Below are 26,409 nucleotides of genomic sequence, written 5' to 3' on the forward strand. Positions count from 1 at the left end.
CTGTGAATCGTCAGGCTTACACACTTCTCAGCACTCACCATAGCACACACCCTTTTTCTTTTCTTTTTTTTTTTATATTTATTTATTTTTTTTAAAATCTCCTTTTTTAAAGATTTTATTTATTTATTTGACAGACAGAGATCACAAGTAGGCAGAGAGGCAGGCAGAGAGAGAGAAGGGAGGAAGCAGGCTCCCTGCTGAGCAGAGAGCCCGATGCGGGGCTCGATCCCAGGACCCTGGGATCATGACCTGAGCTGAAGGCAGAGGCTTTAACCCACTGAGCCACCCAGGTGCCCCTATATTTATTTTTTATTTAAGCGCTGCTCATGTATAAAACAGACACTCCAAAGGGCATTGTGAAGGGAGGAAGCAAGGAATACAGTAGTCCCCCCTGATCCATGGGGGATCCCCTCCCAGACCCCCATGAAACTGCGGATAGCACTGAACCCTGGGAACACTATGTTTTCTCCTATACATACACACCTGTGATCGAGTTGAATGTAGAAATTGGGCACAGTAGGAAATTAACAATAAAAGACAACAATTATCAATATCCTATAATAATTATAGGATGTGGTTTCTCTCTCCCAAGCTCCAAAGCCACAATGACTCATGTCCTTCTAGACACTTCTCAAGTATTTAATGAGTTCCTCCATCTCCACTTGTCCAAAAATGTTACTGTCTTCGCCCCAAGCCTGCTGCTCCACCCCCCACCCCTCCCCCTCTGGCCTGTCAGAAACCGGGCAGGGTGGGAGGTGCCTCACCTGTGAGGTCTGAGGGGTCCCTAAATCCTACAGGTCTGTCCCTGAATTCTCCCACGTCTCGGCCCGACCGCTGCTGGTTCAGCAGGGCCCCCCTTATTTCTTACCAACTGACCCCCTACCCAAGTCCCCTCCCTCAGTCCCTAGTACTGCCACAGCCCTTCCTCGGACTCAGCAATCACCCAGCACCCAGGTTGTGTCGAGCACCCCGTTCAGACTCAGTTTGGCTCACGAGGACCCACACCTTTCCAGCTTCGCTGGCCGACCCCGCAGTTCCCCTGAACACCGCCGTGTGCTGTGCTCACCTGGAACGTCCATCCTTCCCTTTCTTGCTGCTTCTTCGGCACGGGGGAGACCCTGCGGTCTTCCGTGATCCCACACCTTCCTTCCCGTGTAGCCAGCACCGGGACCATGCCTCCCTCTTGTGGTTCCTAACCCATGGAAACACGCATGTCTGCAAGTGTTTCTCTTTTTGAGAGGAGGCGGGGGAGGGGGAGGAGAGAATCTTAAGCTCTTGATGGGGGGCTCGATCCCATGACCCTGAGATCATGACCTGGGTCCAAATCAAGAGTCAAATGCTTAACCAACGGAGCCCCCAGGTAGCCTGTTTCTGTAGGTAGCTGTCTGTGTTTGTATTAAGCTGAACGTGAGCTCATACCAGGATCTCCAACGCTCATCTAGGGCCATGTGGATTATTCTGGGCTCCGTGTCTTGGTTTATCTGCATCACTGAGAAGCCTCCCACCACCTGCCATCCATTTACTTAATTGCTTAATCCCAGTTATACATGGATAGTGGTCTCTCGCTGCATTCGTACCTGTGGCTTTATTTGTCCTCAAGATCGATGCTCATTCTCAGGCTCTTAAAGATAACTAAGTATGTAATACATGCCAGCCGCTGATCTAAACACCACGAACATGTTCCTTCATCCTCGTAGCCATGGGAGACACTTATTATTAGCTGTTTAACAGAAGAGGAAACTGACGTGCAGGAAAGCCGAGCAAAGAGCCCACGTCGCACCATCACCCCTCGGCAGAACCAAGGACAGGAGCTCCCACCTCCCGGATCCTGACATCCCGGCTGGACGGCTCCTCTGTGTTGAGAGCTCCTACGTATGCGGCTGCTTCCTGGGTCCCCCTTTGGCCCGGCAGGCCCCTGCAGCAGGAGGTCAAGGGTGGTCCAACCCTGGCAGGGGTTCTGGGCCCTCGCTACTCTTTTGAGTTATTTCATCACCAGTGGGTCCCCATTCTACCCTGACAAAGGCTGCTCCTAAATCCCACCTCTGTCCGACCCAGCCCCTGGCTCTGCCTCCCTCACACCCGGGAGCAGATCTCACATCCTGTCTCTCTCACACACACACACACACACACACACCCCTCTAAGAAAAGCCTCCAGCTCTGCTGCACATTTGGGAGTCGGGGAGGGAGGCAACCCTCCTTCTCCTGGGCCTCCTTCCCGGTCTCACTTTCAGGACCCCTCGGTGTTCACAATGCACCTGAAGACAAGCAGAGGAGCCCGGATCCGAAATTTTAAAAGATCACAACTCTCCGACCGCCTCAGCTCTCGCTGCTCCCCTTCCTCCAGCAAATACTGTCTCCGGGCCTCCTCCACGCCAGGCCCTATCCAGGCAGCGGGATCCCGGGATCCCGGGACAGACCCGTACCCTGGAGCGGCTGATGCTTCGGCACAGACTCCCCACAGGAAAGAAGCAGGTGTTGGTGAGAAGTGATCATATGTGTTTTATTGAGCACACAGAGGCAATGCCATTGTCCTCCAGCAATAGAATTCACAATTAACAATCTCCAACTCCGGTAAAGTCCTCGCGGGAACCTGTCCCAGCTTCTTAGACGTCATTACGTGGGACATATCACTTTCCAGGGCTGGTGTTTCTGGAGATGGATTTGGCCAGAGGAAGACTGCCTCCGGTCCCGAGCAGACCCGTGGGACTGCAGAAGAGCTCGTTTTTCTGGCAGATGGGGTTCCTTCCGTCCTGCCGCCCCAGTAATGACTTTGGTCGTAAGAGCTGGTGTGATCAGGGGCCACCCGATGGCGAACCCAGCTCGGTGAGGGGCACCTGCTCACTGCGAGCTGGGGTCGGTGGTGGGTCAGTGTGGAGAGACACAACGCAGAAGCCCTTTGGACGGTCCCAGTGGGGCCTGCACTCCACACCGGGCTGGTCCTCATTCCAGATGTTCACGGACACCTGGCGGTCAGGAAGAAAGCCCAGGAGGGATGCTCCACTCAGACCCGCTTATCAGCTGCTCTTCTGAGTCACAGCCCCGAAGCGGAGACGGGGAAGTCCTTCAGTTCCTCCTTCTCCGGGTGCACCTCTGACACCTTATTCATCTTGGTGAAAATCTGGTTGATCTCCATGAATGTCTTGCCCTTGGTCTCAGGGACAACCAGGAAGGTGTAGATGGTGGTAAGAAGGCATATCACAGCAAAAATGATGAAGCTGTAAGGTCCGAGGCCCACCTGTGGGAAGGGGATGGGGGTTCACTTTCTCGAGAAGGTTCTCCCCTTACTGCCGAGGATTTGCACATCTGGGGCCCCCAGGGCACACTCACTTGGATGAATGGGAAGATCAAGCCCACGGTGAAGTTGGAGAGCCAGTGGACGCTGCCCCCCACCATGAAGGCAGACGGCCGGGAGGACTGCAGGAAGATCTCAGTGATCAGCAGCGCGGGGATGGGACCTGGGGGGACAGAGTGGGAGAAGAGGAAGAGCTGTGTTCTCCAGAAGCAGAGCAAATGGCCCCGGAGCCCCTGCCATGTCAGGTGGCCTGAGGCATCGGGACCTAAGGGGCAGTGTGTCTCGGGAACTCCTGAGCGGGTGGTAAAGCAGAAGGAGAGGGTCAACAGCAAGAACTGGGCACCGTGGGTGACACCGCGCGATGTCCCGAAAAGGGGCCTGTGACCACCCGTAAGGATCTCTAGGCCAACCCCACAGCCCCTTTCAACCCACACAGTCAAGGCTGCTTTCCACTCTCACTCTAATTATGCTCTGTCCAAAGCCCTTTGCGATAGGAAGGCAGGGAGAGAAGCCATTCTGGGGCTGCGTCCCACCCTCCAAGGAGTCTCTCCAGGGAACAGAGGTTTCTAGGGCTGATGGTACAAGAAAGGAGACCAGGACAGCGTAGAGCCAGCGCGGCGGTACATACTGGGCCCGAGGGCATGTCCGACCACGTAGGAGATGACGCAGGCGATGCTGACATAAGGCATCCAGGATATTGTGTCCTGTGGGGAGAAAAGAGGTGGGATCACAGCCGGCAAAGCAGGGACAATCGGAGATGGGGAACGTTGGGAACCTTGGTCCCCATACAGCCAGGGGCTCTTCGGGGGCTGGGACAGGAAGGGGGGCTGGGACAGGAAGGCTCCAGGCTCCTCCAACAGGCAGCCCCACCCAGATGCCCCTGGACAACCAGCCATTCGTGGGCACCAGGCTGTTTTGGGGGGAGGGGGAGGGAGGGCTGTGGATGGTCCCCAGGCGTCTGATTCCGTGCAGCTGGTCAGAGGTCATTCCGCTCTTCTTCCCTGGGATCCAGGCGAGGGTGCAGGGGCTGGACAGAAGCCCCCTCCTCACCTGCAGGGCCAGAGCGGCCGTCAGCACGCAGCAGGCGGTGAAGCAGACGGAGAAGCCCAGGAGGAGAAGGACCCGCCTCCCCAGGAGTTCCACCACGAACACCTGCAAGGGAGGGGGCACAGGGCAAGCCGGGAGGTTCAGGAGGCCCACCAGAGAAGGGGGGGCATACCTCTGCCTAGAGCTGCCTTCAAAGGATGCCCCCACACTCCCCCTTCTGAAGGGGCATTTGTGAGGAGAAGCGGGCGGGCTATGCCCCCCAGCAGCCGCCACACCACCCAGGCCAGCGGTGTCGTCTGCCCCTGGCACAGGAAGAGCCCCAAATGTCAGACACTGGGGAGGAGCCACTTTGCACGGTGGAAGCTTCCAGAGCCAGGGGCCAGGGTCTCCATCCTGGGGGTGGCGTGCCCGGGCTGGCATCTGACAGAAGCCCAGAGGCTGGAGACGAGGACCTCAGGCACCTCAGATCGAGCTCTTTCCTCAGCTAGGAACCCCCCCCCAACTCTTCAGATGCCCCCATCGCTGGTGGCTGTCGGGGACTCACGGCACAGGCGGTCATCAGCACGTTGACGGCCCCGGTGCCCACGGTCACGTACTGGACGTCATGATCGTTCACGCCTGCGCTCAGGTAGATCTGGTCTGCATAGTAGTAGATCTGGAAGGGACCCCCAGAGGCTGGTGGGGACCTCGGGACGACGCCCGTGATCCGGTGAGCCCCGCGATGACACCGGCCGCCCGGCCCGGCCCCACAGCCCCCGTACCGCGTTCACCCCCGACAGCTGCTGGCCGCCCATGAGGATGATGATGGAGATGACCTGCCACCGCAGGGACCTCATGCTGAACAGTTTGAGCACGGAGATGAAGCCCGCCGCCTTCTCGGCCTCGTCCTCCTGCCGGATCTCCTCCATCTCCGAGCCCACGTCGTCCCAGCCCCGCAGCTTCTTCAGCGCTGAGGGAGGGGAGCAGGGGGGTGGGCTCAGGGGGTCCCAACTTCCCGGAGCTGGGACGCTGTGGCCTCCATCCCCTGCCCCCTCGCCCACGGTAAAGCCCCTGCCCCCCCCCCCACGGTAAAGCCGTACCGTCTCTGGCGGCCGCCTCATCTTTCTTTTGAATCAGCAGGTACCGGGGGCTCTCGGGGAAGAAGGGCAAGAGGACGAGCTGCAGGGCGGCCGGGATCCCCGTCAGCCCGAGCAGGATGGGCCAGCCTGCGGGGAAGCCAGTGTCCACGTGAGCGCCGGCCCCAGCCAAGTCACCTGCCTTCTGCCCCCCCACCACCACGCCCCTGCCCTGGACCCCAGCTGGCCGCTCTGTCCCAGACTAGTTTCCTTAAGGGCCTGGCCCAGAGCTGGTGACACGGGACCTCCTCCCGTGCCCAGGACTGTGCCGGGCCCCCCCGGGACACCTGAACTGGACCGGTCCGAGCCGCAGTGACCCCAGACACGAGAACCACAAACAAGGCCAATGTCCGCGACGCTAGAACGGATACATGAGGCGCGGTGTAGTCGCAAAACAGAATTCTACACCGCAGGGGAAAGGAAGCAAACCGCGACGGGAGCCGGTGGCAGAAACTGACGCTGGCGGCGGCAGCCCGCACCGGGCGCGTGACGGCCAGAAACAGAAGACTGACTCGGTCTTTGCAAAACGTGGTAAACAGCTACGGGGAGACGCGAGGATGGGCTGATGAATGTCGGCACGGGGCGGGGACCAGGCCGGGGTCAAGGGCCCGCAGAAGGCTGACCCGCACCGCTCCAGTTTGGACCTGCGTCCAGACCAAACGCAGGTGCTTGATTTCGGGTGGAGCAAACATACGTATGTTTGTGTTTTATGTGCTCTTCCTTCTCTGTGTTATTTCTCACGATAAGTATGTTCTGGTGAGTGAGTGAGTGAGTCGTTCGGGCTCCTTCTAGGAGCTGCTAACACCCTGCCTCTCGCCCCGTTCCCCGAGGGCTCACACTCCGTGATGACGCGGACATCTGCGTGCCAGGCCCTGCTCGAGTGGCTCTTCGGGTGTTAATCACTTCCCCACCAGCCACGTCGTGACGCAGGTGCCAGGACAACGCCACCGCACGCCTGCAAACGCAGCCTTCCCTTGCTCCCGACTCCGTCGCCCAGCAGAGCCAACAGCAGGTGTGGTCCGATCTCCGATCTGGGCCACTGCCGTCCGGCTCCGGCCCCCACCCCACCCGCTCCACAGAAACTCTCTTGGAGACGCCAAAGTGCCAAATCCAGACTCCTTCTCGTCCTCTGCGCCTTGCCCGCCCGTCCCCTGCACCGCTTCTCTCTTCCGGGCTGCTTGCCTTGTTCTCGAGCACCTGTTACCTGCCTACCCTCCACACTCCGCCCAGAGCAAGGGAACCACCAGTGAAATAGTCTCAAGAAAGGATGGACAAATGCAGTCCGCACGGCACTTACGGTTCCCGCAATGCACAAAGAACTCCTGCGTTTCTACCCCCTGGCCCTGGTGTCTGGACCTGCTGGTCCTGCTCCTCCCCCACCCCTGCCCCAGGCCCTCTGCCCTCTCTGAGGCTCCCCTCCCGGGGCAGAACCGGCCACTCCCTGCCGCACACCAGCAGGCACGTCCCCCGGGACACTGGGGCTCTGCAGACTGCCTGCGTCCTGCCAATCATTTACGTGCCATCGCTGGGAGACAGGAACTCACCCCTTAACCCCTGGTCCCTGCTCCTTACGAGGGTGACTGAAAGGGGGACAGTGGCCGTTAAACATGGACCTCGGCCCAAGCCACCTGGAGACACATCCTAAAGGAGACCCTGGACGTATTACCCAACCTCTCTGTGCCTCAGGTTCCGCGTCTGTAAAATGGGTGTAAAACCAGGATCTGCTTTAGAGGGTTGTTTGGAGGATTGAGTGGAATTAGTATGAAGTCCTGGGGCCTGGCCCACAATAAGTACGTTTTACGTTCTGGCTGGTGTGACTGTTAAGGGTGATCTCTCTTTCTGAGGATCGAACCCTGAGACCTGAAGGGGGGGTATCATGCAGAAGCAGTGTAGTTACCAGGGACTGTGCACCTACTATGTGCTGGGCATGGGCTCTCCAGGAGGGAGAGGAGCCCACGCCCAGCACATAGCAGGTGCACAGCCACTGACTCCACAGTCAGGATCTAGGGTCGGGGCAGGCCCTGCGGCTCACCACCTGAACCCCCTTTCCTGGCCTGTGGAATGGGACGATCACAGAGCCCACCTCCCCCCAGCAGCGTTGCTGGGAGGCTGGAGAGGCAGTGGCCGTCACCGCCAAGCCCTGGGCCCCTGTGTGGACAGCCAGCGAGGAAGCCGGCAGAGAGTCAGGCAACGGCTCTCCCTTCTCGCTCCTTCCAAAGCCCCTCACCCATGTCCTCTGAGGGACTGGAAAATGTCAGCTACACGGTCCCCGCCAATGTACTGAGCGCCCGTTCTGTGCAAACGTTGCGCCAGCACCGTGGGGCCGGGCAGCGTGGTGAGCCCGGCCAGCCGACCCGAGAGGAGAGAGCAGCTCGCAGAAGCATCCAGTCGGAGCAGAGGGAGGCCTAGCGTCTGGGGCGGCCGGACCTTACCTTCTTTGTTGGCAAGGAGGCTCCGGAGACCGAAGATCTGAGCCACGAGGATGCCGACGGTGATGAAGACCTGAGGGACCACCCCAAGGGCCCCCCTCAGGTTTTTGGGGGCCAGCTCTCCCAGGTACATGGGGACAACGTTGGAAGACAGACCTGGCAGGGGATTGACGTGAAAACACCATCAGGAAACATTAAGTCTGGCAGGGACAAGCTGTGTCTCCAAACACAGTCTACTTTTATCCAGCCATCACAGCAGCTGGGCGGAAACTTGTGTCTCCAAACGGCGAGAGAAAGCAAACCCCTCTTTTAATTCCTCGTCCTTTAAACTGTAAGGGAAGAAAGGATCGTCTGAGCCCAGGAAGTTCATCGACAAGCAGCCTTTCTTCTCGACTCGTCGCTGGGGCCGGGGGACACAGGTGGCCTGACCCCCTGGGCTGCCCTCTTAGCTGGCTTGGTGCCAGGGAAGAAAAGCCCAGGTGTGGTCTGGCACCTTCTCCCCTCTGGCTCCTTGAGGGAAGCTGTTCTGATGGGGCCCAGGACCCCTGCCCACGAGCTCCACCTATCTGCAAGCATCACAAACGTGAATGTATATCGGGGGACAATGGTCACTTCCCAACGCCCACTGTTTAGTTTTCTCGTCTTACCGGGACAAGGAAGAACAGGTGGGACTTAGATTTTATAGGCTCGGAAGTATTTTCCCATTTAATTCTCCCAGAAGCCCAACAAGAGGCTGAGAATCTTGGACGGGGGTCGGGTGGGTGGTCCCGAGTTCCAGTATTGAACACCCCGCCAGGAGTCAGCCTGGGGCTCAGAGACACGTGGGTCTGAGGGGGGCTCTGGCCACGGGGAGGTGGAGGGGACAGTGTGGGGGTGCGTGGAGTTGGAGCTGCTGGCCGCAGGTGGGTATTGGATGACATCCGGACAGGAGGAAGCGTCTGAGAGCCAAGGGTTCAAGCCTGGCGATTCTGCCCAAGGATATCTGCTCGGAGTTTCAGCAGAGGCTCGCTGCTGTTCACACTGGCCCTTCCCAGTTGTCCGAGCAAAGAGGGGCAGTCTTTGCAGCAGCCTTGAGAAGTCTGGTGGGGTATGTGTATGGGGAGACCCTGCAGGCCTAGTGCCCAGAGGGCTGGGAGGAAGCAGGGGCCCTCGAGGGGCGGGCTCTGTGGTCACCACTCAGGGCCCGGCGGGTGGGGGGATCCCCACATCTCAGCAGCAAGTACTTCACATGACAGGGACAAAAGTCCAAGAGGCAAACATCAGGAGGTTTGTGAAAGGACGGGGTCCCCTTTGTGCTGGTGGAAAGCAATTTCCGTTCTGATTGCCAATGGGCAATCCCAGTGGGCCTGTTGGGACCGAGTCGGAGAAGGTGGCTTTTACATTTGAAATCTCTTCGGTGAAAGCACTTGGCCTTCTTGCCACATGAACTGACTGACGGTGAGCCAGCGAATCTCACATCCCGCTGTCTGTCCCTGCATCCCCTTTGTCTCCGTACCCTCGTTGGCAGAGCAGTCATTCCCTTCCTTTTTAGGATGTCTGAGCGGCAGGCTGTTGGCTCGCTCAGCTTCCTGACTATCTCGGGAGCTGTGTGAAAGAACGAACCGTGAATGGGTTAGGACGTGAGAGCCAGATGGGATCCGAGGACCTAGGAAACTCCTGACACCTTCTCAGGGGGCCTGTGAGATCAAAGCATTTTCTAAGAATGCTGAGGTTCGTTCCCCTTCTCCCGTGAGCACACAGTGCAGCGTTCCAGAGGCTACATGGGACGTGGTACCATAGCCACCGGAACGCAGAAGCAGGTTGGAGAAGCCAGCTGTCGTCTCTGAAGCCAGACATTAAAGAGATTTGCAAAAACGCAAAGCAATACCCTTCTTCTCACTAAGTGTTTTGGTTTTAGGATATATAGCTCTTATAACGGGCTTCTGGTCACCATTTAAATGAATTAAATGAACATATCTTGGTTGCAATCTTTTCTTTCTTTTTTTAGATTTTTATTTATTTATTTGAGAGAGCGAGCGAGCGAGCATGAGCAGGGCAGGGAGGGGCAGAGGGAGAGGGAGAAGCAAACTCCCCTCTGAGCAGGACATGGGGCTCGATCCCAGGACCCTGGGTTCAAGAGCCGAAGGCAGACGCTGCACCGGCTGAGTCACTCAGGCGCCCCTTGGTTGCAACTTCTAAGTTGTAAATATTGACCAATACAACCCACAGGAGCAAAAAGCTCTCTGGAGCCCTCAGTGATTTTAAGAGGGTAAGAAGGGCCCTGAGGCCAAAACTTCTGAGACCCACGGACTTGAAAGTCCTGCTTATTTAAGAGTAAGGGTGGGGGTTTGTGATTCGTTATCTTTTGGAGCCTAATAGTTCCCCACTGGAACCAGCCCTAAAGGGTTGGATGGTCCACAGAAAAGTGCTTGCCTGCACCTGCCCACAGCCAGCGCCTCCCAGAATCACTAGCCCAGCCCTGCTGCGGGGGAGTCAGGCCAGGCGCCCTCGGGGCTCGGCGGGGGAGGCAGAGGGAAGCTTGTCCCAGGCCCATCACTCTCCCCACCACAGGACCTCTCCTCTCTTCCAGGATCTTCCTCTTCTTCTCTCCGGCCCCTCAGTTCCTCGCCGTTTCCCCCGACTCCAGGTTCTGTGCTGCGTCCCCCACTGTCCCCAGTGCCCCCTGAGGGGCTTGCTGACATGCGGCCGGGATATCTGTCCACCCCCAGCCCCGTGATTGGAAGGAGAAAATGAGACTCGTTGGCACTGCCAGGGCCGGGTGTGGGGTTGCCGGCAAGGCGCCCAGGATGCGGCATCTTGGGGGTGCTCGCCCTGGGTGCCCACCCAGAAAGCGCACGGCTCCGAGAGTGGGCGTCCCGCTCGCCCCCCACCCCCAGGCCCGGGAACTACAGTCTACAGAAGAATGCCAAGTCAGGGGAAGGTCGCAAGCGCGGCTTTAACCCCATCTCTCTGGTCGGAAGCAATGATGGGGGAGCGCAGACTTCAAGGATGGCTTTGGAGGGTTTGCGAGGCCAGAGACCCCAGCCAGTCCCTACTCTGTGCAGCAGGTGGGCCACGGAGGAGGAAGCGCAAGAGGACCTCTGCGGAGCCCTTTGCAAACTTCACCTTCCTGCTCTCAGTAGGAGGGATTTGTCCGTTGGACTGTCATGCTTTTCTAGCCGTGACCCACAGTAAAAAATACAGAAACACGTTTGACCTTGCAGCCTGATTTTCATACATTATCAGTAACCGAAGCAAAAGTTCCAGAAGACAATCCTTATCTTTAATGACACATGACACTGTCTAGTCTGTCTAGAAAAAAAAAACAACGCTGCTCACTAATCAGGGTCACCGCCCACTCACTGGCCGCCTGCTGTTGAGAAAACACAGACAAAGGGCCAGATGAAAGCCCACCTCTGCACAGGATCCTGTATTTCTGGCTCTCTCTGCAGGAAGTGGCACAGGGATGCTTGCCCCTGAATGCACCTGAGACTCAGTGTAGCCTCCGGGGTTTCAGTTCAGGGCGGAGGCACACGCAGCTTCTGCTGCGCCTGCGTGCTCCGGTGGCCCCCGAATGGCCCAGACCTCAGCACCTGCCCCTCCTCCCCGAGAGCGGCAGCGCAGCCCAGCATTATTTACCTGCACATATTCCCACCAAAAGTCTGGACACAATGATCATCTCGAACGACCGGGCGACCTCGCTGCACCCCATTAAGATCGCGGGTACAATGGAGAAGATGTTGTTGAAGAGCAAAGTCCCTTTCCTGCAGAGGACGAAGTGTCAGTTAGTCTGGGTGGAGGATTCATTCATTCCTTTAACAGATGTTCACCAAGCGTCTGGCCAGTTATAGCAGTGGGCTTTGCGGCTGCTTCCGTCTGTGATCGAAGGCGGAGAGGGGTCAAGTGCACAGCCTGGCCGAGGCACAGTCTCTGTGGGAGCTGATGGAGATGACCACAGTGCAGAGCACATCGGTCACGGAGAGCAGAGGGGAAGAACCGAATGCTACGATACACTTAAGGGTTTTTGAAATCATCAACTCGCATGATGTTAGTAGAATTTTGAAACCAGATCAGGTAAGGACGTTAGAAGAAATGTATAGGGCCAACCTCACGGGTATCACAAAGATGGAAAAAATCGTACATGAAATATTAGCAGACTGAATTCAACAGCATACAGAAAAATCTTTCAGGGTTAAAATGCCACATCTGTCTGGGAAAAACAAAACTGTAACATTATTTTTTAAATGACAGAAGACTATCTTTGTGACTCCAGGCAGGTAGGGAAGGCTGTCTTCAGACACAAAAGGCAAAAACTATAAATGAGAGTTTAAGTCTGACCACTTGAACATGTAAACATCTTGTATGAAAAAGATACTATGTGTGTGATTAAGCAATAAAGCAACAGATCGAGAAGATACTTGCCTGATACGACAGTGTTGCTTGGACAGGCCCAGAGATGGAATTTCCTCCCAGCTGTATAATCTTGGCTAAAGGACAGCATCTCTCTGTGTTTTGTTTTCCCAGTTTGAAAAAGGGGATGGGGCTGTTGTGTGGACTGGAGGAACTAAAAACCCTTAAAAAAAAAAAAACCCTGAAAACTCTAAAAACACAAGCTAAGGCTAGAGCCTGGCACACAGGAACCCGTCAATAAATTGTTAGTTGCTACGGTTATGTACGGACACCACAAGCAAGTGAATAGCATTTTTATCACGTTCTCAAGCAGACAGCTGGGCAAGCAACTGTCTGCTCCATCTGGACCAAACGGATCAACATGGACTCAAGTCCTTTACTCCAGGAGACCTGGCCTGCAGATCCCTGACCCGACTGCTGCTCTGGCCGGCAGGGGAAACTGCCAGGTCCAACACCAACCTCCCAGGAAGACCTCAGAATCTTAGATCCCAAAGCAGAGGTTGGATGTTTCTAATCTGGGACTCTTTTTGAAAAGTACTGGAGAGGGTGCTGGGTTCTGGCCTTGACTCTCAAGCTAACAAGATCTGTGGCCAAGAAGATGATTTGACCTCACCTAGCCTCTGTGTGCTCGTTCGCCAAGGGAAGGGGCTGGAGGGGAGGAGCTCTTACATACCACGAGTAACAAGGCCGCTCTCTCATGCCCATGGAATTTACACGAGGGTGTGTGATGTCTTAAGGACCTTTTTTGGAATCAGATATACAACCTCTAATGCTTCTAGAATTAGGGGCTAAGATAGGAGCTCTGCCCTTGACGTTTACAACACTCATAGGGAGAGTTGCCAGGGACCAGGTGGTTTCACACTGGAAGGCCTGACAGTCATCTCAGCCATTTCAGAGTTTTATGGGAATTTAATTTGGGCTGTTTTGCATATTACTTGATCCCAAGGTAAAAGGACAGAGCAGTGAGTTTGTGTTTGTTTGGGAAGCAGAGTTCAAGAACACTGTACTGTGACCTACATTGGGACTGACATCGTGGCCCTGTTACTGGGGGTTTGAATCCTTTAAAAGCGCGCGCACACACACACACACACACACACAGAGGAGGAGAGATCATGTTTTGGTTTTGGTAAGGAACATACCCGCAAGGCAGGAGAACAGCGAGAGGGAGCGAGTCGGGAGCTGGGAAGTACATTCTGGTCTTTCTGGACCTGCCCCCAGAGCCCGAGACCCGCCACACCCACTTCTAGACCCTGCCTCCGTCCCCAGACACTTGGTCAACATCGGGTCTTCTTAAGACCCTATTAGGAAACAGAAATCATCACGCCGGTTATTACCTAGTTTTACCAACAAAAAAACGAATTCGGCTTTAGGCTTAGGTTTGAATGGTCGGGGTCTGGGAGTTTCAGGAGCTGGAGATTCACCTGGCCTTACCTGCCAAATTTATTCACCAAGGGGCCGACCATGAGGGAGCCGAGGAAGCCTCCAAACGGGAACATGGACACGGAAACAGACCACAGCAACGTCAAGGAAAACTCGTTTATGTAGTTATTGTTGCGCTCATAGTAGGTCTGGTTATAAAACGCTTTCATGAGCTGGAGAACAAAGCAGAAGACAGCACGGAAATAACTTGACCCGGTTTTGCAGAAAGCACAGCGTGAGCCGTCAGGCCCCCCAGGGGACGGCCTGGGCACACAGAAGCGACACTAGTGAGTGGCAGGGAGGAGGGACAGAGTGGTAGGAAGAGCTGCCAGCAGGGGCACCCACGCGGGGAGATGCCAGGCCTCTGACAGGCACCCTGCCCAGGACGTGGCTAACCCCAGTCCTCCAGGCCTTTGGACGACCTCTGACCCTCCAGACTCCTCTAGAGAGTGCAAGGCTGCGGGAGACCAGAGCCCCCCCCCCCGCCACCGCGCCCCCGAGGCCAGCCCCTGGGTGCACAGCCAGGCCTGACTGTCTGTGAGAAGCCGAGGCCAGGCACCCGGTTCACCCCCATGTGCCCACAAGTCACTCCCTTGGGCCTGCGCTGTGTCTCGTGGGTATCTCTCTCCCCCGTGACCTGAGGGCCGACCGTGCGCCCCCGGGTGCATGGGCCGCCCCCCCGGAGGCCACTTCCAGGCACGAGCTGCTCCAAACCCCCAACCCATTGGCAGGGGTGGGGGGTTTGCGTCTCACTCCCCCCAGCGACCTACCTCGGCAGGGGAATTAACGGCGGCCACGTTGTACCCATACTGGAAGGATGACCCAAAGGCGGCTATCAGCGTCGCCAGTGAAAGTACCAGCGTCAGCCTCTGTGGGAGGAGACATCCTGGCTTAGGTCATAGGAAGCAGCTGGGGTTCGAGGGAGCTTTTACCCCAAAGTCTTCTCGAAGGACGCAAGACAAATCTGGGGATCTGTTGTCTTTCTGCTGCTCCCTGTCTTGAAACCTTCCTCTACCACCTCGTAGAAAGTTCCTTGAACCGCAGCATTTAAGGGCTAGATGATTCTCTGCTCTGGGGGGCTGTCCCGGATGCGCCGTGCAACCACCCGTCCCCGGGTGTCTCCAGCCATCGCTAAATGTCGGCCTGGTTGGGGGAAGCGACTGCCCCTGGAAACCACCGGGTCAGAAAGACACCGAAGTTCCCCGGCTCCAACACTCTACCTCTGGCCGAAATGCTCCCACCATGCCACTGCGCGCCCGTTTGCCAACAGCAGCCAGCAGTGCTCAAGTCCTCCCCTAACAATCGAAGGGGAGAAAACGTGAACAATTCTGTTTCTTTAGGGCCACGGACTGACTTCCTCGAGCCTCTGGATTTTTGCTTTAACAGGCACGAGGAGAAAATCTTTAAATACAGGTTTCTGGGGACTCAAACACGCATGTTCTGTGATCACGTTCCCCTTTGACACTGAGGAAACTGAACACTTATTTAACGACGAGGGGGAAGTCGTTAGTAAAGTCACGAAAAATTGGAGAAAAATAAAAGTGGAAAAAGTTTTTCTCTAGAATATACAGATTTCTTTTTTTTTTTTTTAAGATATTTATTTGACAGAGAGAGAGAAAGAGAGAACAAGAGAAGGGGGGAGCGGCAGAGGGAGAGGGAGAAGCAGGTTCCCCGCTGAGCTGGGAGCCTGACGCAGGACTTGATCCCAAGACCCTGGGATCATGACCGGAGCCAAAGGCAGACGCTCAACCGACTGAGCCCCCCAGGGGCTCAGAATCTACAGATTTCATCTTGCATCTGCCCGCTGCCACTTTCTAGCTTAATTGCTAGAATCTTCAGTTTCCTCCTCTTTAAGAAGAGGATCAATCACACTCCCTCAGCTGTTGCAAGGTTGAATCACGAAAGCGTCGAGCTGTGGAGGTGAATCCACTGACCGGGGCCTGGACGTGGCTCTCAGAAGCCGCCCCTGGAGCATCTTCCTCCCCGTGCTCCCACGGAGGCCCCGTCCGGCGGACACGTGCTCCCTCATGGCTGCCGAGGTCCCCGGGTCTCCCTCCAAGTCTCCCTCCAAGCAGCGCCTCTGCAGAGAGCTGAGTGAGGGGCCAGGCGGGCGGCAGAGACGCCGCGGCCATCCCTGCCCTGTCCCGGGGCCCCGGAGAGCACGAGCCGGTTAACATCCAAGCAGCAGGGGCGAGACCTGCCCGGAGGCCCCGTAAATGAAACCTCGCCCTCTCTTCCCTCCACCAAAGGAGTTAACAAGCGGTTCAGTCAGCAGGAAGTTTCTGGCAAGGAGGTAAGAAGCATGGGCTCTGGTTTCCAGTCTCTCCTCAGCCCCCACCATCCCCTGGGGCCAGCGTGGGGAGGAGGTGACCAAAGTGGGGGGGCGGTGATGGTGCCCAGGAGAGAAAGTGGGTTCCCGGGCTGCCCTGTGCTTGCTAAAGGTGGGGAGGGCGCAGGAAGGAACACGCACACACCCCCCTCACCCCAGACGCAAGACTGGGCTGCCCTAGCTCCCCCGGGAAGTGCTCTGGGCAGCCCCTCCCTCCCTCCTTCCCTCTGACGTAGACATATGGAGGCACCCTCCATAGGTCATTGTTCTAAGTGCTGGGGATACAGGGCTGTTCTATTGCTTGATTTTGGGGAAGGGGGAAGGAGGAAGGCGGGCGGGCAGGCAGGAAACTGATGAACAGTGCTCCTCTTCTAATTCTCTTCCAGGTAAACGATTGACTAGAAACACAATAGGCTTCACTCAAACTGCCAAGGGCCCCTCCTGACCACTTTCTGCTCTCGTGGGTCCTCTGGTTTGAAGTCCTTAGCAGAGCTCCGCTGGGGAGGCGGCTGGTGCCCCAGAAGGCAGGACGCTGCCAGGCGCCACGGCCGGCCGGGCCCGGACTGCTTTTAGGAGATCCCAGTGAACATACGAGGAAGAACTCCAACCGCGGAGTCTCTAAGCACAGAGCGTACAACTTAACGTTCGTGCTTTGTCTTCCTCCCTGAATTCAAGCTACAGGGACGTTCTCTGGACCCGTAGGAGTCAGGGGTTACCCTCCGTTGAAACCGTAAACACATTCTGGGTAGGTTCTCGCCGACCACGCTGTCCAAATGCCTTCATTCATTAAACAAATAGTGGCTGAGACCTGACTCTATTTCAGACACCACGCCACAGTCTGGTGAGCAGATCGGCCACCCTCCACATCACGGTCCAATGGGGAAGGCAGACATTTAAAAAAAAAAAAACCCCAACCTAATAATTTAATAGTTTAACTATCACTGTAGTGAGCTCTGCAGAGGGAAAAAACCACAGAAGTGGTTTAAAAGAGGAGCCAGGGGGCGCCTGGGTGGCTCAGTGGGTTAAGCCTCTGCCTTTGGCTCAGGTCATGATCTCAGGGTCCTGGGATCGAGCCCCACATCAGGCTCTCTGCTCGGAGGGAGCCTGCTTCTCCCTCTCTCTCTGCCTGCCTCTGCCTGCTTCTGATCTCTGTCTGTCAAATAAATAAATAAATAAATAAATAAATAAATAAAGAGGAGCCAGAAGTGAACAGGGGCTTGGGTGAGGGGCGTGGCTGAGCCAGGGGCAGAAGCGCTGGCTCTGGGTACCATCGAGGGAGGACCATTGAGTCCTCACAAAGTTAAACAGAGTAACCGTGTGACCCAGCGGTCCCACGCACAGGTGTCCCCCCAAGAGAAAGAAAGACACGTGCATGCAAACACTTGAACACAAATGTTCATGGCATCATTATTCCTATCAGCCCCGAGCTGGAAACCATCCAAATATGGATCAACTGATGAATGTATCAACAGGTGCCATGCATCCAGACAACGGAAGGCGACTTGACCAGAAGGAAAGACGAAGGACGGATGCGCGGGACACACGGTGGCTGGACCTTGAAAACATGCCAAGTGAAGGCAGCCAGTCGCAGAGGAGCCCCTGCTGTCTGCCCTCGTCTTTGCGAAAGGTCCAAAACAGGCAAATCTAGGGAGACACAGACGGTAGCTGGGTGGTCACCAGGGCCTGGGGAGAGATGTGGGTTACTGCCACGGGGCACGGGGTTCTTTTAGGGGTGATGAGAATGGTCTAAACTTACCTGTGCTGATGGCTGCAGCACTGTACATTTGTGTATTTTATCCGAATTGTATACTTTTCATGGGTAAATTGCATGGTCTGTGAGTTACGGTCTCAGGAAAGGTACTAGACTTAAAAGGCATGTAAAAGCAAACCACGGTTTTTCTTTTCTTTTCCTATTTCTTTTCTTTTTTCTCTTCTTTTCTCTTTTCTTCCTTCCTTCCTCCACTCCTTCCTTCCTTTCTTTCCTTTTTTTTCTTTCCTCTTTCCTCTGTCCTCCCTTCCTCTCTCCTTTGTTCCTTCCTTCCTTCCTTCCTTTCTTTTTCTTTTTTTTTTTTTTTTGTAGGCTTTCCAGGAGGGAAAGAGATCTAGTACTGGGCTGGAGTAGGGCATGAGGGGGAAGGGGCCCAGGTCTCCCAGCAGCTTGTAAAAATGACAAGTGGCCTTCAGACATGAAGGGGGGTGGGGTGTCTCCTCAGAGGCCGAGGGGAGCCATGACTCAGCTATGCTTTTGGGAGCAACTGCACGTTCCTCATGCCCACAGTAAACCGGCTTCCTGTTTCATAACACCGAACACATTTTCAGGCTTCGTTAAAAAGCCACCCTCAGGGCCAGGCTTCCAACTGGATGTGATTCAAGGCTGCTGGGAAGGGAGATCTGCCCCCAAAACAGCTCCCTTTGGGAATCTGCTTCCTACATCCATTCCCGCTGTCCGGAATCTCCCAGGAGCACTCAAACATCTCCAGAAAAGTTAGTTCTTATGAATGATTAACTCTTCCAGTCACTTTCTCACACTTTCGATCCCAAAGTTCGCAAACAGAAAGGGAGGCCTAGGTGCGGCTGGGGGACAGGAGAAGTGTCTTGCCTTGTGGCTCTGGTGGTTTCGAGCACGGGGCGGGGGAGGGGGGAGGGGGGGGGCAACCCAAAGGCCAGGGATCGGATCCTACGCTCCTGCTGCTGGCTGTGTGGCCTTGGGCCAGTTACAGAACTTCTGTGTCTCGGCTCCTTCACCTGTAAAATGGGGACGGCCCTCCCTCCCTCACAGGACCGAGGTGAAGCATGAATGAGTTCATACACGAAATATACTCGGCTTATAGCGAGTTCTACGCACAGCCCTGCTCTCATTACCAACAGCGATCACACCAGAAGGGAAGTTACTTATCCCATCACACTAGGTGTGCTGTTGATGGAGGCAGCCCCCCCCACCAAAATTATGTCTTCATTTTCTAAAAACACTTGGCTCATGTTTCCCCCTTCAGGCCAAGAGTCCTTTTTCTTGGAAGAAAAATCCTGGATGCACATTGGTCAGATTCTGGTCTTTTCTCTTTACATATGAGGAAGCCAAAGGCCAATGAGGCCAAGGTCACACAGCCAAAGGGGGGGACAGAGGGCGCCCCCCCATCAGCCCCACGCAGCCCCAGTTCTCTGCAGGCTTCCCGGGCCCCCCAACTTTTCCTCGGCTCCAAAATGCCCCCCTGGGCTTCCCTCAGTAACCCGCAGATATTCCCACAGCCACCACGGGAATCATTCCGTTTTCATGCATCCCAGGAAGCCCAGCACGTGTCCTGGCTTTTGTCCAAAGGCGGCAGGTCTGGCTCAGGCAGCGGGAAGGGGAGACCTCCACCCCCCCCCCGCCCCCACCCCAACCCTCCGCCCCTGGAGCACAGGCTTCCTTCTTTGGAGAATCCAGGGGGCAGGCATCTAGCTAGAATCAGCCCGTACGTGCTGCACGTGACCATTTTAATCATACCCTCTCCAGATGCGTGGCTTCCTTTCAGGGACCACCATGCGGGGCTTTTCTGTTCGCCTGAGGCCTCATCTGGGGGCAGAGCTGGCCAGGGCATTCCTCTTTGAAAAGAGGGCACAGACCCGATGAGGGCCTCTGGCGGCCCCCAAGCCCCTAAGTTCTTGTCGACTCACAGCCCTTTTCTATGAGATAGAGGGGCTTAACATCCGAGCACGCCCACCTTTCTTGGTTGTTGCAAGAGTCAAACGAGATCCACGTGGGAAGGCTCAGTAACCTTCAAAACTTAATTCTCGCAGCACGAGAACGCCTCTAATGAGTAGAGACTAGGGAGGTTGCTAAACGGCCTGCAATACACAGGCCAGGCCCCCACAGCAAAGAGTCATCGGGCCCCAAATGCCACTCGTGCCCTGCTCTAAAGGATGAGCAAAAGTAGTAACATTTATGGGGGACCCACGACGGGCCAGGTAATTGGTCCAGCAGCCCTAGGGGGTGGTCTGGTTATTATCCCCGTTTTGCAGATGAGAAGGCTGAGGCGCAGAACAGTTAAACAACGTGCCCACGTTCCCGCAGCTAGAACAGGTTGGAGCAGGAACAGGACCAGGACCTCCCGCCTCCCACACCTGCCCCGAATCCGCGGAGCGTGCTCTCGACCTCTGTGTGGAATGGTCTCAACTCTGCGCCTGGCTCAGGCATCGCCGGCACAGGCAGGTACCTCTGTCTCCACAAATGCAAGCAGATGCGTTGCAATGCCTACAACGCGAATTCCTCGCAATAAATTCGCAGGCTCTGTCTTCCCGCATTCTCCTCAATCAAGAGACTCTCGAAGGACAGCCGAAATTCTCTGAGCGAGGGGAGTGGGGCAGGAGGGGAGAGGCCAGAACACTCTTGTCTTGAAAGCAAGGGAGCCTCTCCTCTCAAAGGCCGGGCATCCCTGCTCTCGGATGGGAATCAGGCTCCAGCCCGCTCTGAGTCTTCTCCGCATCCTCCCCCTTTCCACGCCGGCCTCGCCGCGTGACTTGCCCCAGAACCGAATGCCAGTGTCCCGAAGCCCCCATCAGAACAAATCAAGAAAAGCACGTCACCCGCATCGTGCAAGGGTTGTGTGGGGCCGGGGCGGGTGGGGTGGGGAGGGCAGAGGCCCTTCTCCTCCAGCTTTGCTGGGTAAGGCACTGCGGGACAACGAAAGCGGCAGGTACTTTTCAAGGCCGTTCGGGGAGAATGATCCCCGGCCAGCCTCCAAAATCTAAGTGTCCCCGAATCCATCTCCTGGTCCCTGCCAAAGCGAGCTCGCAGGTTCCCTCCAACGGGCCCCGGCCCTCCCGGGAGCAGGGCCGAGCCGCCGCCAGCAGCAGGCCGCTCCGCGCTCCTTCCTTCCCCGGGAGGCCCACTTACCCCCTCCTTCTTGGTCGGACTCCGCTGCTCCATCTGGGGCCTGCCGGAGGGGAGCGCCTGCGACTTCCCTTCAGCCAAAATAACAAAAGCCCTGAATGGAGACAGAAGACATTCGGGTTGTACTTTGGCCGCGCCAAGGATCAGCCAATAGCATTTTTACAGCCAGCCCCGCACTGAATAACCCTTTCAGGACTCCCGAGGGTGTGTGTGTGTGTGTGTGTGTGTGTGTGTGTGTGTCTCCTTTCACTTCTTTTAAATGCAAAGCTTAGGGGTTGGCTCAGCCGCCGGGCGCCCCCTCCCCCCTGCACGGCCGGCAGCGCCTGCCCGATGGGGCGGGCTGTGGCGTTGGCTCCCTGGAGATCCTCCACTACTCGGGCTCGTGATGAGTGACTGGGGGAGTTATTTCTGTCACAAACACTTGGAAAGCCACCGGCCCCACATCGTACCAGGTAGCACGTGGCCAAGGGTTAGGGTCACCGGAGGTTTCTGGGAAGTGGTCCCTGCCAGGAAGCCCGCAGCCCGTCTCTCTGGGAGTCGGCTTTTCCTCAAATAACCGCACCACACTTGCTCCGAGACTTTATTTTCCTTTGCGAGGACCTGTGGGGCCCGAAGATGCGACTTTCCGTGTGATCATCACTTCTGTAAAGGCAGTAAATAGCTCAGATGCCTTTATCTGCAGGGCAGGGAAAGTGAGTCACGGCTGCTGGCCTGGGTCCACCGTGTCCGCCAGGCACAAACAGGCCACAGGCCTCCTCCTGTGCTCAGCGCGTGTCCGCGCCGCAGCTGGAGCGTGGGCTTCCTTGGAAGGCTGGGCAGCCCGGGTCAAGGGGCCAAAATCCAGAGCAGAGTCCCACAAGGCCCACAGGCTTTCGTCTTTACGGGACCTATTTCCTGTTTTACTTGCTGTGGTGCAAATCTATTATTAATTCAGCCACTCCTCTCCCTCCTTCCCCAATTTTTTTTTTTTTTAAGATTTTACTTATTTGTCAGAAGAGAGAGAGAGAGAGAGAGAGAGTGCGCCCAAGCAGGGGGAGCGGCAGAGGCAGAGGGAGAAGTAGCCTCCCTGCTGAGCCAGGAGCCAGAATCTTGAGATCATGACCTGAGCCAAAGGCAGATGCTTAAACCAACTGAGTCACCAGGCGTACCCCCATCCTTTCCCAAATAAATAACCAGGAGTCCACTGTGTGCCGGGCGCCGTTCCTACATCAGTAGCAGGCTTGGGAATTGTGACCAGGGTCTTACACGCAGGAGACTGTTAGGAGGGTGACGAAGGGCCTGGGCGTGTGCGTTGGGGGGCCCCTATGCCCCCGTCGTGAGGGAGGATTGGCCGTTTTTCCCCACCAGCTCATTCCCTGTCCTTTCTTTCTGTGTCACAGCATGACACCCAACGAAGGTTTGGCAAGACCAGAGGTTCCCAAACATTTCAGAGAGCTCTGGAGAATTCTCCAAAGAAAATGCACTTTGGTGGGGGGAGAGGGGGAGGGGGTGAAGGGAAAGACACAGATTGTGCAAACAAAAAGAAGTGGCCTCCGTTGGCAGCCCTGAGTCATGGCCAGGCCCACCTGCCCCTGGTGTCCTGTGTGCTTGGGGAGGTGGCGGGGGGGGGGCAGGGGGACCCCCTGCCCGGCGCCTGACCTCCCCAGCCCCAGCGAGGCCCTACTTGGTTCCTGTGGGACTCAGGCATTGCAGGCATGACCATGTGTCACCAGCACCTCAGCAGGGCAAGCCAATGGGGTACAGCCCCTTGCCTGGGCTCCTGCCACTAGGAGCACCCAGGAGCGAGCCCGAGGGCTGGGGGCTGCACCCTTCATAAGTGCTGTCTGTCTCTGCTCCAACCCTCCCAGCCTAGGCACTGGGCCCAGCAGCCTGGGGTCTCTGGCAGCTGTTGAGCCCAAGGAAGGGCCCTTGGACTCAGGGGATCTGGCCTTCAGATGGGGGAACCGCCTACCAGTTGGAGGCACACACCTGGCAGGTTGACTTGGGGTCTGTGGTCTGCACCCCACCCCTTAAGTGGTCTCTGAGTGGGGTGGGGGTCTCAGACTCTGGCTTCTGAGCCCTGCCCTCCCTGCCCGGCCCCAGTCTGGACTCGAAGAACCTGCCAGTTGAAGCCTATTTTTGCCTTGTGGTTTAAAATGACACTAATGAACACCACTGATCCACCCAAGGACAGGCTGAGGTGTGTCCCAGGATCACGTACAAGTTTTTCCGAGAAACTGCGTGTATTTTGAAACTACCTCTACCAAGAGCCAAGGAATCCCTTTTAAAGGAAAAGTGGACAGTTGCGGGGCAGCGCTTGGTCCTGGCAGGGGCTTCTTGTCACTCTTCCCCACCTGCCGCACAGTTCGGGTCCTCATTAGGAGGATTATTATATTAGGATTTTTATTATATTATTATATAATTTATATATTATATTATATTGGGATCTTATTGTATCAGGATTTTATCACTGAGGGAGAGAAGGACCCAAAGAGGGCCAGGTATTAGGGCCTCTTTAACCTCTCATGACCCAGGAAGTGTGGCCGGGGCATGAGGATCTGAGTCCCAGAATTTAACTCCCAAAGTGCTATTACTAACATAAAATGTAAATATGTCAGCACACAACCTTAGGAGACTTAATCAGAATCTGACAACAGTGGTTACCCTGGAACGTGAGATCACAGGTGATTTTGACCCTAGAATATATTTACATTTATATTTTATTCTTAAAAGACTTATTTTATTTTGTTATTTTTAAAAGATCTTATCTATTTATTTGACAGAGAGAGAGAGATCACAAGTAGGCAGAGAGAGGGGGGCAAGCAGGCTCCCTGCTGAGCAGAGAACCCGAAGTGGGGCTTGATCCCAGGACCCTGAGATCATGACCTGAGCTCAAGACAGAGGCTTAATCCACTGAGCCACTTAAAAGACTTATTTTAGAGAGAGATCCAGGAGGAGGAAGGGCCAAGGGAGAAAGAGAATCTCAAGCAGACTCCCCACCGAGCACAGAGCCTGACGTGGGGCTCGATCTCACCACCCTGAGATCATGACCTGAGCTGAATTCAAGTCAGATGCTTAACCCGCCGAGGCACCCAGGCACCCCTCCATTTATATTTACTGAGCCTCTTGCTGTACGGGAAGGGGAGTGCAACAGGGTTCCAAGAGAAAAACTGCCTTCTGCCCCAGGCGGCTTAGACTCTACTTGAAGACACAGTTTAACCAAATAAACCCATCAGGGAAAGCAGTCCTAAAAATGTGAGCTTGAGCCCAGACAGGAAGGAAGGAGGACAGGAGCTTACCCAGGCAAAGAGGGTGGGGGTGGTGGGGTGGGGGGAGGGGCTTCCAGACAGGAACCGTGTGTGCCAAGGCCTGTGGTTGGAGCGCAAGGCGATCGAGAAGTTGCAAGGTCAGTGTGGCTAAGGAGCCCAAGGCAAAGAGGAAGAGTGTAGGGGGGAGTCTGGCGGGGCGGGCTGGGCCGGACGAGACTTGGTACTTGCAGACCACGCGCGTTAAGGAGCTCGGTTTTTGTCCTAGGAGCAGAGAGAAGGCGTTGAGTTTTGAGAGTGATCAGATTTGCGTGCTTCCAGATTTGCGCCTGGGTGGCTCGGTGGGTTAAGCCTCTGCCTTTGGCTCAGGTCATGATCCCAGGGTCCTAGGATCGAGCCCTGCATTGGGCTCTCTGCTCAGCAGGGAGCCTGCTTCCTCCTCTCTCTGCCTGCTTGTGATCTCTGTCAAATAAATAAATAAAATCTTTAAAAAAAGAAAAAAAAATTTGCGCGCTTCCGAACTCACAGTGGCTACCTCGAGGTGAACCACGGAGGGAACAGAGGCTCCTGGACTTGGGGGAGAGGGGAGGGAGCGGTTCCTTCGCTGTAGACCGACCCTTGACCCTCGGAGGGTAGCGGAAGAGATGAGAGAAGCCGATTAATCCGAGAAATATCTAGGCTATAAAAGTGACAAGACTTGCTGACGGACAGGACCAGGGGCGGTGAAACAGGACGACTTCTCTTGACTGTTGCAATGAAGAATCAAAATGATCTTTCTGAAAATGAAGTTTTTCAGAATTACCAGTTTATGTAGGAAAATTCAACAAAAATGGAAAATGTTGAAGTAGCACCAGAAGGCAGGGGGACAAATCCCTGGGCTCTTTTGTGACCAAAGATATCGGGACTTTGGGTCACTGCTGGTCTCACCTCTCCTAGGAATGTTCTGGAATCTTCAAGTTTTGCCGCAGGCCTTTTTTGAACAGACTGCTGTGGCTCCCCCAACCCCAAATCAATTTGCTCAGTCCCTTGTCAACAGTAATAGAATTTGGGGAAGGACCTCTTGGCGGTCCAAAATAAAGACCGCGTTTCCCTAGGTCCCTTGCAGTTGGCGTGGACATACGACAAAGCTCTGTATAATGCAAAGGGGTTGCTGGTGGCGTGACTGGATTTGGTTTTGTGTTCAGGTTAAAAAACTGCGCGGGATTTGAGTGGGTCCGCCCCAACCCTTTTTTTCCCCTGGAAGACCTGTTATTTTTATGTGCCACACAGTAGAACGTGGGGTTCCCTAGGAACACGTGCCTGGTGCTACAGCAGAAACGCTGGTATAGGCCTCAGGGGGGCACAGACTGAGGCTGCCCGCCCAGGAGCAGTGTGCACACGGGATTGCCGGATTCGAGGGAGGGGTGGGAAGGGACTGGGTCGTCTCCATTCCAGGTTTAGATAAGGAAGGGGTGACGAACAGGTCCTAGCGTGCTTCCAGCTATCCGGACCGCGTGGTCCTGGGGCAGTGTAGGGGAGGTGGAGGGGGTCCGGTCTGTTGACCTAAGACTTTTCAAGCCTGGTGCTCAGTGGGGCCAACCACACGCCACCCCAGCCGGCCGCCTGGCCATTGGAACTCAGCTCAGCAGAGAAAACATAGTATCAGATCCGAGTTAGCGTTCTGGCTTCTTAGGCCAGTCAGGAGCTCTGACACTGAATCTGGCTCAAGACACGATCAGGCGTCCCCAGGGTAGGGAGGATGCCCGTCACGCTCCAACATGCCTGGTGAGTAAACTTCAGAGACTTTACAAGGTTCCCCTGTTCCTACCGAGAACAGAATCTGACCTTGCTTATCAGCGTGCACAGGCACAAATGGGTGTGTCCCCCAAGAACCATGGACAGAAAGCGTGAAAGCCAGGGGGGTCACGAGGCTCCTCCCGGACCCAAGTGGCCTCCCTCAGTTATACATTACCGTAGATAGACAGCTCTTTGTTTAGAACTGTCATAAAAACACACAACAAAGCTTCCTATCTTTAGTATACAATTTGCTCTATCTACGATGTGGGGTAAGTGATCGCCTGAACTTTCTCACGTTGCAAGTCTAAGGCTCTATGCCTGCTCCATGTTGACTCCCCCATTTCTCCTTCCCCCCAGCTCTAGGCAACCTCCACTTGTCTTTTTGTTTCAATGAACCTGCCTACTTTAGTCACCTCATATAAGTGGAATCATACAGTATCTGTCTTTTTGTGACTGGCTCATTGCACTCAGGATAGCGTCCTCAAGTTTCATTTGTGT

At 55.6% G+C, this 26,409-nt stretch overlaps 1 protein-coding gene across 3 annotated transcripts; it reads right to left on the bottom strand.

Annotated features, from left to right (window-relative positions):
• Positions 1 to 2,477: 2,477 nt before the first annotated feature.
• Positions 2,478 to 21,540, bottom strand: LOC308337854 (solute carrier family 2, facilitated glucose transporter member 5). 3 transcript variants are annotated; one of them, XM_080831397.1, is made up of 13 exons: positions 21,340 to 21,540; positions 20,894 to 20,984; positions 14,462 to 14,560; positions 13,704 to 13,864; positions 11,502 to 11,626; positions 7,887 to 8,039; positions 5,419 to 5,544; positions 5,101 to 5,288; positions 4,884 to 4,994; positions 4,343 to 4,444; positions 3,921 to 3,996; positions 3,328 to 3,455; positions 2,478 to 3,235 (listed from the first exon to the last, which is right to left on the bottom strand). In XM_080831397.1, the coding sequence occupies exons 2-13, from the start codon at positions 20,924 to 20,926 to the stop codon at positions 3,032 to 3,034; spliced, it is 1,506 nt and encodes a 501-aa protein (XP_080687523.1). In that variant the 5' UTR covers positions 20,927 to 20,984; positions 21,340 to 21,540; the 3' UTR covers positions 2,478 to 3,031. The 3 variants fall into 3 exon arrangements, with proteins under 3 accessions (XP_080687523.1, XP_080687524.1, XP_080687522.1); XM_080831398.1 differs by lacking the exon at positions 21,340 to 21,540 and adding an exon at positions 12,285 to 12,435 and having other exon boundaries at positions 20,894 to 21,122; XM_080831396.1 differs by lacking the exon at positions 21,340 to 21,540 and having other exon boundaries at positions 20,894 to 21,272.
• Between the last annotated feature and the right edge of the window lie 4,869 nt (positions 21,541 to 26,409).

This window comes from Martes martes (genome assembly GCF_963455335.1).
Source record: "Martes martes genome assembly, contig: scaffold_120, whole genome shotgun sequence".
Lineage (NCBI taxonomy): Eukaryota > Metazoa > Chordata > Mammalia > Carnivora > Mustelidae > Martes > Martes martes.